Source organism: Gorilla gorilla, chromosome 6 (assembly GCF_029281585.2).
Source record: "Gorilla gorilla gorilla isolate KB3781 chromosome 6, NHGRI_mGorGor1-v2.1_pri, whole genome shotgun sequence".
Taxonomy (NCBI): domain Eukaryota; kingdom Metazoa; phylum Chordata; class Mammalia; order Primates; family Hominidae; genus Gorilla; species Gorilla gorilla.
This window is the reverse complement of record NC_073230.2, coordinates 93544851-93562006: the sequence shown is the minus strand read 5'-3', so window position 1 is coordinate 93562006 and position 17156 is coordinate 93544851. Positions and strand designations below refer to the sequence as shown.

At 38.5% G+C, this 17156-nt stretch overlaps 1 protein-coding gene across 14 annotated transcripts in view; it reads left to right on the top strand.

Moving 5' to 3' along the window:
* PPP1R9A (protein phosphatase 1 regulatory subunit 9A) overlaps window positions 1-16533 on the top strand; it is a 383463-nt gene extending 366930 nt beyond the window's left edge. For 5 of the 14 annotated variants that reach the window (XM_055347427.1, XM_055347422.1, XM_055347424.2 and 2 more), the window contains exons 16-20: window positions 4158-4356; window positions 6343-6462; window positions 7247-7270; window positions 8672-8854; window positions 10227-16533. In XM_055347427.1, coding sequence (XP_055203402.1) covers window positions 4158-4356; window positions 6343-6462; window positions 7247-7270; window positions 8672-8854; window positions 10227-10439 — 739 coding nt within the window. In that variant the 3' untranslated portion in view covers window positions 10440-16533. The remainder of the gene's footprint in view (window positions 1-4157; window positions 4357-6342; window positions 6463-7246; window positions 7271-8671; window positions 8855-10226) is intronic. The other 9 variants (XM_055347430.1, XM_055347426.1, XM_055347429.1 and 6 more) reach the window with 3 other exon arrangements.
* Window positions 16534-17156: the final 623 nt, after the last annotated feature.

The window sequence follows — 17156 nt, the reverse complement described above, 5'->3', positions numbered from 1 at the left end:
CTTAAACTTAGCATTTATATTTTGATAGTATGGATTTTATTTACATGATCCTCTTCTATTTCATTTTAAACCCTTCCAGTATGGGGAAGACTCATTAAGGGAATAGTTTCACCATCTCGAATGATTCAGAGTTGAACACTACAGTGACCATCTCAGATGAACTATTATTGATTAGATCAGAACTCAGGATCTGGGAGCAGGATATGTCTGAGTAGGGGGCGGGGGTTGGCCCTGAGCTTTAGATGGACATGTTTCTCACAGCTGTTATCCATTAGGGTCTCTAGATCCCATTTAGATGAGGCTAGCTTTACAACCTCAAACTCCTTGGTGGATGTTAGAACCTTATAGAATTACTTCATTCGATTTAGGTAAATACAAGTCTGCAATCTTCCTCTGGTTGCAGCTAATTTTCTTCAATTAATTTCTTTTACTCCTGGCTTAAATTCTGTATTTCTTTTATACTTCATCTGTTCTGGCAGTTTCTGAACTCTTAATGATATTTTGATGACATCCAGTTAGATGCTGAATACTTCACACACCTGTATTCAAAGTTAGAATGACAACAACAAAGATCACCTTGGAATGTTTAGCTGGCAATTTAATTTTGGGGTGCCAGCCCCAGGATACACTGGATTCAAGATATATGTAAATGAGTTCATTACTTATAAGAGATATTACATAAACCATTTAAATGCCAGGAAACAGCTACCTCTGAAATGGTATCTTTGGATTATGAAAACTGAATTTGAAGCCATTCTTTCTCCCAGTTCCTAGGAGTGACGTATGATTCTCTTTTTTCCAAAAATGATAGCAAGCCAGTAAATTATAGCTAAAAAAGAAGGTGAAGGGAATATAGACTATCCACCTATTTTGATCCACTGGAAAAATTGTTTTCAGATTCATCAAGCGTTCATTTCTACCAATCTCAATTTTGGGGAGAAAGGAAGATGAAAAGGAAGGAAGGAGGAGGAGAAGAAGAAAGGGAGGGAGGAAGCAAATAAGAAAGGAAAGAAGGATTTTGTGTTATTCCTAATGGATTTCTCCACAAAGTGAAATAGACTATAAGAGTGGTCAACATGGAATAACTGCTGCCAAACCCTTTCTGCTTCTATTGTGGGCCCAAGAGTTCAATTTATTCAGAAGGAAATTGACATTTATTTTAGAAAGCATGTCTGCTAAGCTGGTAGGTCTGTAATTTTAAAGTAAAAATTTCGTTTTTTAAATGAATGTTCTCTAGGTCCGAGAAATGAAAGCATACCACTCACTGTTCAGTTCTTTAAGGATACTAGCAAGTACCCAGGGGTTACATCAGTTCATGGGGTTTTAAAATCACAGATACTCACAGAGGAATGAGAGATACAGGATACAACTTCAGCAGGGGCACAGCCAAGCCTCATGGGAAACTGAAAAATATTCTTCAAAATATCCCTGAATCTGGTGATTTGCCACTGTAGAGACGTAGATGTCTTCTCAGAAGTGGCCTCTCGTTGCCTTCTGCCTGGCTCTTCCTCCTTCCTGTCTATTACTTGGTGTGCAAAGCTAGGGAAAGAAAGCCTCTGGGTATCACCAGAGGCCCAGCTTCCGTGATCTCCTTCACCGCACATGTAAGAACCACATGGCCTCAAGACCCTCCTCAGTGCTGGATGCACAGGTCCTTGTGGAATTATTAGTCTTGAATATTTTTCTGACAGTGAAAATGTTGTGAAAGAGTTTAATTAGATGTGACCTTCAGATTTTTTTCTTTTCAAATGTTGCTTGGACAGGATTTGGACTACCAAAAGTCCTTTTCAACTAAAGCAATGGAATGACCACAAGTGGAAAACGATTCTTATTTTCTCCCTATTTGTTTTTAAAGGTAATAGTGATTGTTCTAAAAGCATTGTTACAAAGGCTGTTCACTGGGAGTAGGACAAGATTGTCATGCTGTCATTAATCATGGCCTATTTATAAACTTTAAAACAATATCCATATATTTAAGCACTACTATATTTTATTGCAAATTGTGGATGAACTCTTTTAAAAATTCCCTTGATTCAGAAATCTGTAACCAGAGGGGATAATGATCATCAGGTCTAGTTTTTGCTCAGAGATACCCAATTATAAGAGTATGGGACTGCAGAGAAAATATTTATATGTTTCTACACAGCTAGAGCTTGCTAGGCATTTTTACTAGAATGTGGAACCTAAGCTAAAAAACAAGCCTCAGAAAATAAATTATGAGGCTGAGTGTTGTGATTCACACCTGTAATCGCAGCACTTTGGGAGGCCAAGGCAGGAGTTCAATAGCATAATAAACCGCTATCTCTACAAAAAATAAAAAAGTTAGCCAGGCACGGTGGCACACGCCTATAAGTCCTAGCTACTCTGGAAGCTGAGGTGTGAAGATTGCTTGAGCCCAGGAGGTCCAGGCTGCAGGGAGCCATGACTGTGCCACTGCACTCTAGCCTGGGTTACAGAGCGAGACCCTGTCTCAAAAAAAAGAAAACAGAAGTTGAATTGTGGGTGCATAGATAGTGAGAACTCCAGAGAGATTGACCTCTGCAGAGGTAATGTGGTTACATTTTAAGGAGACTAAGTGGAAGAGGGGGATGAGACCATCTCCATGGAGACATTCCTAGAGTTGTAAAGCTGGAGCCACTAGTCATATCTTTCCCTAGAGACACATGTTTACATCCCAAAGGGTCAGAGCCCAAGATCCTTCCCAAGTTGAATTCACATTAAGGAGATAAGATTCCTCCCTCCACCCTCCCCAGAGGCTGCAGAGGGGACAGCTTTCCCTCTCCTATATAATCAACCAGATTCAGGTTTTTGGAGTTCATCACCTAGAGTGTAGACCATGTGTAGGATGACATCTGGTTCCCCCAGCATGCTGATCTCAATATTTTATCAGAACCTCACTGACTTCTTCATTCTCTTTAGTTATCAGTCTTATAATCCCTTTACATTTGTATCTTGCTTTACAGTTTACAAGATGCTTTTACATTTATGTCCCATTCGATCCTCACAATAATATTTGGAAATAAATGGGAATTGTTAGGTGTTATACTATTTATATAAACTGGAAATATATTTCAAAATATATTTGAAATGAGATGTAAGAAGACTGAAATTCAGTATACATGTGGTGGGACAGAAGTTGTCTGGCTGTGGTGTCCAGGCACTTTTAATTGAAAGGGAATCTCTGTGTTATCGTGGTATCAGCAGCTGTCAAATAATAGGCATTCCATCAAACGGCAAGGGTGACCTCTTCCAAGATGCACATAAACTGCTGCCTGTTCCTACTTTGGTTTCTGGTAGTTATTTTTTCTCTTAACCAAAAGATAATTACAGATATGAAAGAACCTACATTAAGAAAAAAAAAATCTGTTTTCAAACTGCATTCTTCAAATGCCTTCGAATCCTTTAAATGTTAAACAATAAACATAGACCATTGACAATTTGTAAGCACTTTCACATATTATTTAATTCTTAACAAACACATATGAGATACGTAAAAACATCCACCTTTTACAGATGGAGAACTAAAAGCCGAGAGAAGGCCTGAGACCATGTACTTAGGAGGTGGTAAACCCTGGCCCTCCAAGTGGGAGATGAGGACTTCAGATCTCCTACGCCTCCTGTGAAAAGGCACTAAGATTCTGGTGAAAAACCAATAAACTATGTGTTCCACCTAAAGTATTTTGAACCCTGAAATTTCAAAATTATTTAAATATATCATTTTCTTAAGTCTCAGACCCTTCGGAACACAAGTCCAGAGGAAGACAGGAAAGAATGCTGCTTATGAGCTAATGTCCCTAGCTGTGAGGCATGTCACCCAGATAAAGGGAATGCAGTGATGATTAACCTAATAGCAGTTCCTAAAAGACTGTGCCCCTCCCTGATTATAATTCATCTACGTACACTTATTAGGCACATTTTATAAAAATTCACCATGGCAATAGCAATACGAAAATGTTGATCATTGTCACAGAATCCATTTAGAGGCAAAAAGATAACTATTAAGATTAGTGTTGTAGTCAAAAGTGCAAACTTTTTACTCTGTTGAATAGAACAGTTTCTCAAATTGTTGCTTCAAACTGTATTCAGAGTCCTTTGGTTCAGTAGGTCTTTTGTCCGCCCTTTCTTTATCTAACACACCCATTCTTTTCACAAAACAGGATCTTCAGAGGCAGACTGGAAAACTGGACACCCAAGCCACGTTCAACAGCTCAGACCTCCACTCGTTCCCCTTGCATGCCTTTCTCATGGTTTAATGACAGCCGGAAAGGATCCTATTCCTTCAGGAACCTGCCTGCACCTACAAGTTCCCTTCAGCCTTCTCCTGAGACTCTAATTTCAGATAAAAAGGGGTCCAAGGTAGAAAACACATGGATTACAAAAGCAAACAAGAGAAACCCAAATCCCTCCTCTTCTTCAATCTTTGGAAGGCATTCTCAACTTATGTCTGTAGTCTGGATCCAAGAAACCAATGTAATAACACTGCAATAAACAATGCATGGTATTTCTTATGTGGGGAAAAGAAAGCCTCATTTAACTATCACCTTCTTTAATACTGTTTCATTGTAGATTGTACATTACTCTTTGATTTGCCTGTCTTTTCACATATTGCTATTTAATCTCAGTTTGACAGTTAAGCCATGCTGGGAAAGATGCATTTGAATCATAGAACAGAATGATAGATCTGTTTACCCAGTATTCTACTTTAAATTACATTACTAAACTATTTCACTGTGCTTCTCAAGATTTACTGAAAAGCAAATAAATTTGGGACTGAATATGAGTTCAGTACATCTAAGTGAAACTCTTTAAAACAAACCAATGATGACATAGCATCCTTAGTTATTTCTTCTTTTAATATCAAACTTCTGTGTTGAACAACTGCTGTATAATTCTATCACCAAAGTTCTTTAACAGAATTAGGAAATATATGCATGGGTGTTACTTGTTTTTAAATGCATGATGGTTATTTCCAGCATGACACTGCAAACCTTATCTAACATTTTATTGAAACACATATGGTGGCTAACTTTCACACGTTGTTTGGTCTCCTTTTATCTGTGTTCGCTTTTCTTTCTCAAACAGAAACGTGATTAATGTTACTTGAATTTAATTCTTTTCAGTTTCAATTTAAATCTTTTCAACAGCTCAAAGGGTTTTGACTGGGGTACCAAATGGTAATGTTCATGTTAAATGTCCTGCTGCTTAAATGTTCTGCTGGCCTAGCTCCATGTGCTCTAACCTAGACTTCTTTTCTGAAGTTTTAGCAAACTTTGGAGTTTGTTCGGTACTGAATTCTCCAGCCTCTGGCATGGTATTTATTTTTGATAACCAACTAAACCCAGTGTAAGGGAACCTAGTGGAAATCTAACAGTCCCATTCCTAAGGAAATGGAATAGAAACAAGATGGTGTTGGTGAAGTGCTTAGAGTTCCCGGAAATCCAGCCGTTTTAGAATTACTAGCAAAAGAAGTTTTGACAGCAGCACATCACTTTGGTCTGGAAACATTTTCGGTATTGGATCTGAGGCATCTAAATGCTATTCGAAGAATTCTGCCATTATCTTGCACTGTAGAGACTCCAGATTTGGTTAAAAATGTTTTTACAAGTGCAGCTACGTAGTCGTTGTTTGATTTTCATATCCACTGAATATTTTAATGAAGTTCTGGGGAAGTTTTATTTACACGCTCCCACCTCCCCCACCCCCAGGTGATTATTTGGAAACCTGTGTCTGTGCTGTGTGGCAGCCTCTCTGATGCTCTGCGGGTGCTGTGAGAGAGTTGTATTTCAGCATGTAACTACTAGTGTATTGTCAGGCTGTGACCTCCCCCAGAACTCATCATCTTGAAGGGTACATCCAGGAGAGGATCTGCCATTTCTCACAGTATTTATCACGGCCAACAATAAGCGATCCTTCCCAGGGGGTGCTCTAGCTACCTTTCTAATATGAATTGCCATCTGTTCCTAATAACTCAGCCTCTCCACACCATCTTGTATTTTTACTTACACTGTTACTCATCATGATTAGGGTCAAAGAAGATAGGCTTATTAATATTATTCCTCTGAGCAGTTGCAGAGGATAATGAATTCTGTACCCTTGAAGAGTGATTGAAGAATTGTCTCTCTAAAACATCTATCCTTTCATCACATGGAGAAAGCACCCAGAATTCCCTCAACCAGACAAGGTGCAGCATTCTCAACCGCTGCCCCATTGAAGGTCATCACCAAATCATACATGAATTTCTGCTAAGATTGTTTAAAAGAGCCCTTTTAGAGCTTGTAGACACACCTACCTCTTGCTCACTCACTGCACTCATTTAACACTGAGCTTCATTTATTTTTACAGAATTTTACCTTCAATGATGACTTCAGTCCCAGCAGTACCAGTTCAGCAGACCTCAGCGGCTTAGGAGCAGAACCTAAAACACCAGGGCTCTCTCAGTCCTTAGCACTGTCATCAGATGAGGTAATTCCAGGGCACTATGACAGAGCTGCTTTGTCAAATCTGACGTTTTACCCATGAACCATCACCAGGAAAATGTTTTTAGGGTAGATATTGCATAGAAATCATCAGGACCATGGTTTATATTTAATTTGAAGTCTTCATGATTTCTCTCCCTCCCTTTCTCAACAGAAAAGCAAAGTCTTGTTCTTAAGCTTTCCAGGGGCCCCTTTTACACGTATATGTAAACACACATGATGGGGAGGCTGGGCAGTGCAGAGTTAAACATGGGGGAACAGCTCAGAAATCACATAGAAGTTTACTAATTACTCCTTTCTTTTTTTCCTTGCCTCCCCTGACAACCACCCTCACTCCAAGATTCTGATACTGCCTCTGATTAGGGTGAGGTCTCTGATTGAGAATCAATAGTTTTGATAAAGAGGGAAAATAGCATGAGAACCATTTATTTAAAAACAAGGGTCAAAATTAGTATTGCTACAAATTATCAGGAGATAAATGTGTACAAGAGAGTCAGGAAATGAGGTTAGTGATTTAGTTCCTTGAAAAATGGAGGGAGGACAGAAGGCACCATAAATAAAGATATTTTTGCTCTAAATATTTGTTCATACTATTTCTTTCTAACACAATTTTTTATTCACAAAACTTTTTTTTTTCTTGTAAGCTTTTCTGCCCGTATTCTTCAAGCTTGGTGCAATTTTAATTTTATTAAAATTATGTACTATATATGTTGTGTCTCCTGTTTCTGTAACACTTTTCTTCTTGATTCTTTTATTGCTCCCTCACTCAGAGCCTGGATATGATAGATGACGAGGTGAGCTATCAGTGAGCTGTGTGTGGTGGCTTGTGTGCTATTGTTTGAATGTGTTTTTTCGCTCTTTGGAGATGACTGAAAAATCAGACAATACAAGAATACCTTCCTCTGTAGTGAAGGGTTTCCTTGTGTTAAATAGCTTTACTCTCTGCCTTTGTCATATCTTAGTTTAAAAGATGTTCCTAACTTAAGAGGATCTCCGCATTGCACCTCCAAAGTTCCTTGATTTCTCTTCCATCACCATTACATTGACATGGTCCATTCTTCTTCCTCTCCTTTGCCTTCATCTCAGCTTACCCTATCCCTTCTTCTGTGTTCCCTGTGTGGGTCACCAAGGTGACTCCTGTCTTTCCTTCAAGACCTATCATCACCTTCATCTCCTCTCAGCTTAGTGGGTCTAGGAACCAACCTGTCCCTTTGCACTATTAAAAGGAATATTCTGCAGTGGACAGAGCCAGAAATTTAGAATAAACTCCTAACTATTGAGCTCTGCCACTTACTAACTGTGTGATCTTGGGCAGATCACATAGACTTTCTCAGCCTCAGTTTTCTTGTTTCTTTTTTTTTTTTTAAGACAGTCTCACTCTGTTGCCCAGGCTGGAGTGCAGTGGCACAATCTTGGTTCACTGCAACCTCCACCTCCTGGATTCAAGCGATTCTCCTGCCTCAGCCTCTCAAATAACTGGGATTACAGGCATGCGCCACCACCACACTGGCTAATTTTTGTATTTTTAGTAGAGAGGGGATTTCAACATGTTGGCCAGGCTGGTCTTGAACTCCTGGCCTCAAGTGATCCACCCACTTCAGCCTCCCGAAGTGCTGGGATTACAGATGTGAGCCACCATGCCCAGCCATTTCCTCATTTCTTGAAAGTAATGATGGATATTATATGCCCTACCTTCCTCACAGTTTGCTTGCTGCTCGAGTGAAATAATGGTTGTGAAACTTCCCCTAAGAAGGCTTGAGAGCTTAATGCTCTCCTCTCCCAAGTGAAAGATACCTCAGTATTTGTTAATATGTTTTTACAAAATTCCAATGTCTTATTAGAGGATAAGTGATGCATTGCATATAGAAATTTATGAAATATTTATTTTCTACATCTTATAATCTGTCCAGACTGTTTTGATGTAAAAGCTTGCAACATTAGTATATTTTCTTCAATATTAAACTTCCTACATTAATAATGGTGCTTTTTTATTATGGGGAATTTCTAAACTTCTAAAAACATAAAAACATATAGGTAATAAGTATTTTTTCCAACACCACTAGAACCATTAGCTTATCATATTTTGGTTTAAACATAAATGTGGCTCTCATAGGTTAAGAAATTCCTTTTGATAGCATAATATGAGCCATAGTATCTTGGTCCTTTAACAACACTACGTAACATTCCTATCTCAGATCCTTGATGATGGACAGTCTCCCAAACACAGTCAGTGTCAGAATCGGGCCGTTCAGGAATGGAGTGTGCAGCAGGTTTCTCACTGGTTAATGAGCCTAAATCTGGAGCAGTATGTATCTGAATTCAGTGCCCAAAACATCACTGGAGAACAGCTCCTGCAGTTGGATGGAAATAAACTTAAGGTAAAGAATTATATGTCTGTCTTAGGTTACCAGGTATAATTTGTATTACTCATATCACCTAAAATGTTTTCATTAGGTAAGAGCATTCTGCATATCTGAGAGGTAATTCTCATCAATATTCAGCAGAAAGGATGTTGAATTCTTTCTGAGTAGTAAATGAAGTCTCAGAAAGTCTATCAGGGGTTCCAAATCAAATGGTAGGCTGCTGATTAGGAGAGCGAGGGACTCACTCCATTGCTTCCACCTGGCAACACATGGTCCATATATTAACTCTCCTTACATCTGATGTAGTATGAGTTTTAATAATGGCCACTGTGGACTTTTTCATCACATTAGAATTAAGACCCAGATCCACGAATCTTCTTTTCCTTGTTCATTTCTCCTTCACCTCCACTCTTCCTTACACACCACTCCCAAACTGGGATGATGTTCTCCCCAGAAGTTTTTTCCCCAAATATGTACACACATCTTCCCTCCCCTCCATGGCACTTTCATTTCCACTTGTCCAGTCCATCTCTCTTAGAGACCAAGGTGGCATCCATCCCTTTGGGAAAGGGAAAAAGGAGCTTACAGCCAACTCCATGTACCCCCAAGCCCCACCCCCGCCTCAGCCCCCTGCTGGGCTGACGGGCAGACGAGTATCTCTTGACAATCTTGAAAAGGTTAGAGATCAATCAATAGCTTGTGAATATGAAGGCCCCATTGACAAGGCTGTCCCTGTTGGGGAGATAGATAGATGCATCCCGCTGTTGATTCTGAAGGTCACAAAACATTTAAAGTACATAAGCAACTCCCCTTATTCTGAATTCTAAGTTCATCGAGCAACCTCCTCATTATAATCAACTTCCTTTATAGGTCTGCCTACAGGGAAAGAATGGCTAGTTATGCTGACACGAGCATTCTGGCCCCAAAGACATTTTTGGTTCTCATTGTAATGAAAACATTGGCAGAAAGGAAGCCATTTCAATTCTTCTTGCCCTTCTTGGAGCCCTCTGTAACAGCAGGTGCTCACTCCTATGCTTTGAAAATATTGATGAGTTTAGCAATACCTTTACCTGTAAATGTCCACAGCCCAAAGGTTGGAGAAGTAGAATTGTGCCCTTTTTCCATTCATTCACCCATTAATTACTAATTTGGAAAGCATTTAATTAATGAGCTTTAGGGTATACTTTGCAAGGGACTTCAAAGAACAAAAGAAAAAATAAAGGGTAGCCCCCAGTGTGTTGGTTTTTAGCAAATGTAACTAGTTCTTCCTCTGTTCTTACCTCTTCAATGTTTGAATTAGTTTACGAACTTGGATATATGGTATGTTAACATCATCAGAGGGCTCATTGGTTTTCAAATTCAGTTTGTGTGTGTGTTTCTTTCTTAGGCTCTTGGAATGACAGCATCCCAGGACCGAGCAGTGGTCAAAAAGAAACTCAAGGAAATGAAGATGTCTCTAGAGAAGGCTCGGAAGGCCCAAGAGAAAATGGAAAAACAAAGAGAAAAGCTAAGGAGAAAGGAGCAAGAGCAAATGCAGAGGAAGTCCAAAAAGACAGAAAAGATGACGTCAACTACAGCCGAGGGTGCTGGTGAGCAGTAACACATACCCTCTTACAGATGATGGAGATGCTCCAAGAGAAGTCCCCACCTCTTCCTGCCCTGCTCTCCTCCAGAGGATGAAAAAGAAACTAAATGATAAGGGTAATGCGGCTCTAGGCCGGCTGAGGAACTGTGTTGAATAACTGCATTTTCTGCAATAGAATGCACTCTTAATTTTAACTACTAAAATAATCCCAAGCCACCTTTGGTTCATTAACAAACCAGAGATTTCATTTAAGTAGCTGTGTTTTGCTCTTCTCTTACTTACCAACATCTTGTGTTGTGTTGGGTGTGTTTTGTCACTTGGAGAACTAGTGTGACCCCACCCAAGAGCATGACACACCCTGGTGTTGTTAATGGAGCGCCGTGAATTTTCAGTGTGGGATCCTGAAATGGCAATTGCACATGTCTGCATGGCAGAGAGCACCCTGCCATGAGATCTGAGACCAGTACTTAACTTCTAGGGCTGCAACACCTACTCCAATGTGTGGGAAAGATTTGCTCTTAATTCGCAGTCTGGACAGTGAGACCACCCCGCTGTGGAAACATGGGTGCTCTGCTCTGTAGTTACCTACTAAGGGAAAAGGCAAGCAAGTCATTCTGCTTGCTAGGCATCAAAAAGAAAGAAAAGAAATTATAGCTATTTGTTAACCACTGAAAAAAGCAAAAGGCTTAAGAATGTGGATGTGGGTATTACCTTGGGGTTCTGAGGGTAATATTTATCCTCTAGATACAGCTGAACAAGAAAGAAAAAAATCAGACATTAATGCAGCCATGGGATATTGGGATCTGTTGACCTTGCTACTGCTGTGTGTTCAGCATTTCAGCAACACTGGCAAACACAACACAGTTCCTCTTCCCCCCACCTAACCCAAGAAATTGAACAGGGAATTGATTTTTAAGGAAACCACCATTTTCAGGTTTCCTCTCCTGGGGAACATTCTGGCTGGTCTTCAGCCTGCCTATGTCACAATCAGGAACTCATCACATATTTTCTACTCAAGATTTCCCAGGTGGGCTCAGTTAGTATTTTAACAAATGTACTTTTAAGAAAAATAGAAATACCAGTTAGAGGAAACTGTCAGTTAACATTTTAGAGAGATTTTGAATGGTTTTTCCGAACCATTCCTTTCCATACTTCAAAGATTCTCAATTTTACAGAAAAAGTTTGTTTAAGGCAGTGCATAGGATACACTTTAGTAGTGGGGGAAGTTACACTAATTTTAAGCCAGTATTAAGGATTTCCATGTTTCACCAAACTAAGTCAAGTGCAGGAGACTGGGGCAGAAGAAGGAGAAAATAAACTCGTTTTGAGAAATTTCATGTGATGAGGGTTTTTTGTTTTTTATGCTCATGTATCTGGTTCTCTTTGCTGCGTTGACTCTAAAAATGAGGTTATCCACTTTCCAAAGGACAAGTTTCAGAATAAGACTTTAGGCCACATGAATTCTTGGACAGTATTTTACTTCTTTTACTTTATGGGAATCTCTGCTCTGTTCCCAGCATCTCGTATCTTCCACTAGAAGTATTCCATATTTAGAGCCTCAGCAAGGCTTTTGAGTGTAACAGATTAAGGGAACTCCCTTGTAGCCCCATCTTGTATTTTAATAACAGTGTGATTTTTTTTATCTGAAAATCTGAATTCAGAAATTATCTAAACTGGACATTTTTAATTCTGTTTTACCGCCAAGGCCTGTTTTCTTTTCATTGCCAGAGTATTGTCGGTTATGCATCAGCTCTTTTGTCATTAGGTACAGACCATTCATTCAATCCTCAGAAACGCTGACATGAAGTAACATTGTGTTTTACAGTTATCAAAGTCACCATTATGTTTTTCTGTCTGTCTTCATTAGGGGTATGATAATGAAACTCCCATATTGGATACTCTATTAATGTCTTGAGATGTCTGGTGCTTTGTTATTTTTTAACATGAGAAATAAGAAGCCACTATTAATGAGCGATACAATTTGGCAAAACTTTTCAAATACTAAAACACTAAATTAGTAAAAATCTGGTAATATTAGTGCTTGCTATTGTAAATTTTTGCCATTTTTGCTTATCTTTGGGAAAAAAGTGACCTGGATCACACTGGAAGTTTCACTGTATTCAAGAGTAGAAATAGAAGGATGATTATCTTAAGTTATGTTTACACTTTGGTAATATTTGAAAATGGATGTATATACTGGAAATGTCTGTAAGTGTCTTGTTTTTGCACCTAATTTATGATCTATTATATTGCATTTTCTTAAATATCTTAGAAGTATTTTTCTTTATAACTTTGTATATTGAATGTTTAGGTAAATGTCCAACTGACAATGTTATAAATCAAATTCTTATTCCTTAAATCATTTAGTATTATAAGTATTTTGATTTTTTAAGTTAAATTATAGTAATTTTAGGCCTAAATGAGTTATTGTAACATTACCACTTAAAACGGATGAAATTGTAAAAGTCATTTGGTTTGATTGCCCCACAAAGCATAAGATATAAACTGATTAAGGGTATGAAAGCAAAGTGAAAGACCTCGGATCTTGTGCACATTTTGTTTTCCTATTATTTCTTTTATTGACTGTAGTGCATGATACCTAATCAAGGCTCCAATGTCTTGCACAATTCCTACTTTAATGCTAGTGGTTTTCAGTGTCCTTACAATTTAACACAGAATTGTTATTTCATCAACCTTAAAAACTGCAGTTTTTTATTATCAGAAAATGAACAAAAAGGGAATATCTGGTTGCTATGAACTGTATTCCCTAAAGGAGAGCTCAGTATGATTCTAACAATAGCCAAAAGTGTTTTGGGGTATAGGTTATGCTTTGTTGGGAGGGAATGTGTGGCGAGGAGGCCAAGCTGCAGACAGAAAGCATTGTATGAGCTGTATCTGGGTCAGGGTTTCCCATTAAAGGATGTTAGTTTTATAACAGATTACTTTGTTTAAGACCATCTCCCTTCAAGTAACTCACAGTTTATGTAATACTAATCTCATTCTTTTTTTACCTGAATCAGGAATTTTCTGCAGAATGTTAAGTTAGGGAAGAAACCTCATTTCATCCATTCTAACACTCCTGATGAAGTCCCCCTTTAGTTTCATGACAATAAAGCTGTTCTGTGGCTATCATCCTTTAGCTGGGATTGACATTGATTTCACACCCTCAACATCACAAGCTTTTTTAACCCACAGCAGTTCATGATTGCAGTATGATAGGTACTAAAGCCAAACTCAGCTTTCAACTGGCACAAAATGGGACTGTCACCTTTTGCTCCATTGTTGTTGGAAACAAAGTGGCAAGAGGGAAAATGAGGAACCAGATTTACCTTTGCCACTATCTGTGACCCTGTAATCATCACTAGCCTGAAATCTTAAAATATCCCAGTCCCAAGCTACAAAAATGGTCACAGGTGGTTTGATCTAGCACCTCGGCCATTAGAGTTTGTGCTGAAGACAAATTTGTCTGGGTTCATTGTGCACCAGAATTAACATGTGCTTGAAAATTGCATTTTATAAAAGGGAAATGAAAATTTGCATTTATATAGATTCTCTGATTCATGTTTAAGTGTTAAAGGTTATGCAGACTAAACTTCAAGAGGAGATCCAGTGTTTAACAATAGTGTTCTAGAGGATTCTAAAGGAAGCTGCCCCAGCAACCCTGAGAGAACCATCTATACTTTGGATATGTTGTAGCCCCATCATTACACTGAGATATTTCCATTTGAGTAACTAAAGGTACTCCTGACAGAGCTGCAGATGAGGGGCATTTTGGTGGGCAGTGGTCACTAGGGTTCACGTCACCTACTTAATGCAAAGACCTTAGTGGTCTCAGAATGAAAAGGTAAAATGGAAGAGAAAAGCACAGTCCTTTCCTGTCTTTTCAAATTTACTTTTTATTAAGGATGTACCTGTGCACTATTCTAAAGCTAAGCATTTAAGGATAAAGTCCAGAAATAAAATGTCCCTATTTTCTTTTCTTTTTTTTTTTTTTTTTTTCTGTCATCTGTCACCCAGACTGGACTGCAGTGGTACCATCATGTCTTACTGCAGACTCAAACTCCTGGGCTCAAGTGGTCCTCCTGCTTCAGCTTCCCAAGTAGCTGGGACTACAGGCATGTGCCACCACCCCCAGCCAAAACATCCATATTTTCTATTAGAATGGTTTACATTATGATGGGGGATGGGGAGCTGGGGGAGGGCTGTACATTCCCAAAAGAAAGTAGTGTTATAGGAAATCCAAATGCGCTTCAGTGATTCACTCCTGAAAAGCAGCCTGGGTATGTTGGCAGATTTTGTTTGCATTTGTCTTGCGTATTTAAAGTCTCAGGAAATCTAGTCTTGGTCCAAAACACTGGAGAAAAAAATAACACCAGACAAAACACATTTGAGTAACTTGAAGTAGCAGCATAGAATAGGCCCAACTAAGAAGTTGGAGGGGCAAAGAGAAAGCCGACAGAATCAGCTTCTCCTGGAGAGTGAAAGCATCAAGTTCTATTTATGGTAGACAGAGGGTCCTTATTTGCTTGTCCGTGGTGTCTATGTGGGCCTATTGAGGGAATGGTAGTTACTTGAAGGTTCACATATGTAAGCGTGTGGACCCAGCACAGTCTGTGACCTGATTCCAGATCCTCAAGAGTGGAGAAGGAAAGAAATATGATGATTTCCTATGCTTGACCCTAACCCAACCCCAAAACTGCTAGGGATTCAACAGTGAGTAAGATGTATGGAATACGAGAACAGATAACTTCTCAACAATGTGCATGCCGTTTGTGTAGATGTTCAGCTACATATGTGTGAATATCACTCCCACCTTACATGTGCACACACACTGCAATCACATGGCATTAAAAAATATATTGTGTATGGAACTTGGCGAGGTCAGTCAGGACCTGGAGCTGTAATCATAGCCTTATTGCCACTTCTTGCGTTGTGTATACATTGAATGGCTCATAGATTTTAAGAGATTTTTTTATTGTAAGTATTTCTACTAAATGCACTTATCCTTCTATATGTTTATATATTTTGGTAAAATTGATTTATCAGATACTTAGTATTTTAGTAAGAAAATTTCCTCAAATATTTGGCTAATGCTTTGATGTCAAGACTGCATATTGCTGAGTTGGAGCTCAGAAGAAATGTATGCAGCTAAAAATTGCACTGTGTGTTCTTGTGAATTTGCTCACAATTCTAAAATGACATAATTGGTGGCTGTGATGCTTAAAGTCACTGCCTACTGGCTCTCTTATGATGAATGTTGACATCATATGATCATTTATTTACTTTTTGTGCAAGCGATGGCATTTTGGTTGTTGCCAAAAACAACACAAGTGGTTGGGAGTGTATGTTGTTGGAAGGTGTACACCTCTGTTTCTTTCAGCTGTATTATTTATACACCCAGGTTTTCTGTTAAGGATGTAATCATTCATTCAAGAAAGAACAATTGGCAAGAAATAATTAAATTACCTTAAAAAGAATTAAGAGGCACTCCAGCCAGATAACACCTCCCAACAACATGAAATTTAGTTAGTGCTTAGTGAAATTCCTTAAATATATATATATGTATATGTTTTCTTCAACATTAATATCATAACTACTGCTTTTATATTTTTTAATGGTGTTGCAACCACTTGTACACCTGCTACACCCTACTGACAAAACTGGGCAGCTGAAAATAAAAGAGAATAAATTCTATTCCACTGTAAGAAGTTGATTTCTTTTCAGCTTTCTTTGTATATCAGTAAAGAACACGAATTGTTTGAAAATAATTTTAAGTCTGATAAGTATGGATAGCATGTTACCTAAGCTTTTAATTTGTACATTTTGATGTCTGATCATTTGCATGGAAGAGACAATAGTGCCACGTCTGAATTGTTCTCTTGTGCTTGGTTAATATGTACTTCTCTAGATTGTTCAAAAAGTTTCAAATGACATTCCTTACTCTTTGGTTTTCAGAGGCATTCAAGCAAAATATCACAGTGGTCCTTTGTTTTCTGACCAATCTAACAATACCTGTGATTAAATTTAATTTGTTAGTGTAAATAAATTTCTTGCCAATGAGTATTATTGTTGTTAGACAACGAATGCAATAAAAAGAAATACTGAGGTCTGTTGAAGCAATTTTTTTTCCCTCTTCCATTTTCACCTTCAACTAAAACAAGCCTTGACTGGGTAAACCTGTATCAATTGTCAAAGCATATCTGTCAATCAAGAGCAAAGTGCACATTTTTCATGGAAATGAAACTAAGTTTTAACTGTGGTAAAGTGTAAATTGGCAGCTAGAAATTACATTTGAAAGCACAATTATGGAACTGGGCATAAAGTTAAAAGAGCAAAGCCTGCACTCGAAGCTTCCTCGCCCGTCATTTTGTTCCCCTGTCGCTGCTTCACCATCAAAGTCTCTGATATCTCTCAGCCAGGAAAACCTCTGTGACAAATCCATTAAGTAGTCAGTCTCACATAGCGAGGGGCAAGCTAAGGAAGAATCAGGACCATCATAGAGTATGGGGTTATTTTAAACAATATTATTTCTAAAGCCTTAAAAATTCAGAAGACTTGGATATAACAAGTGAGGGCTATTAATTTCATTCATTCTTACACACGCAAACTATAATTTATATGTGACTAAACCTATGTCAGTGCGAAAATTTAGATCTGGGAATCACAGAATACATGAATTAAGCTGTTTTCCTCTTTTTCACAATGTATGTTATGAAATTTCTAACCAAGCCA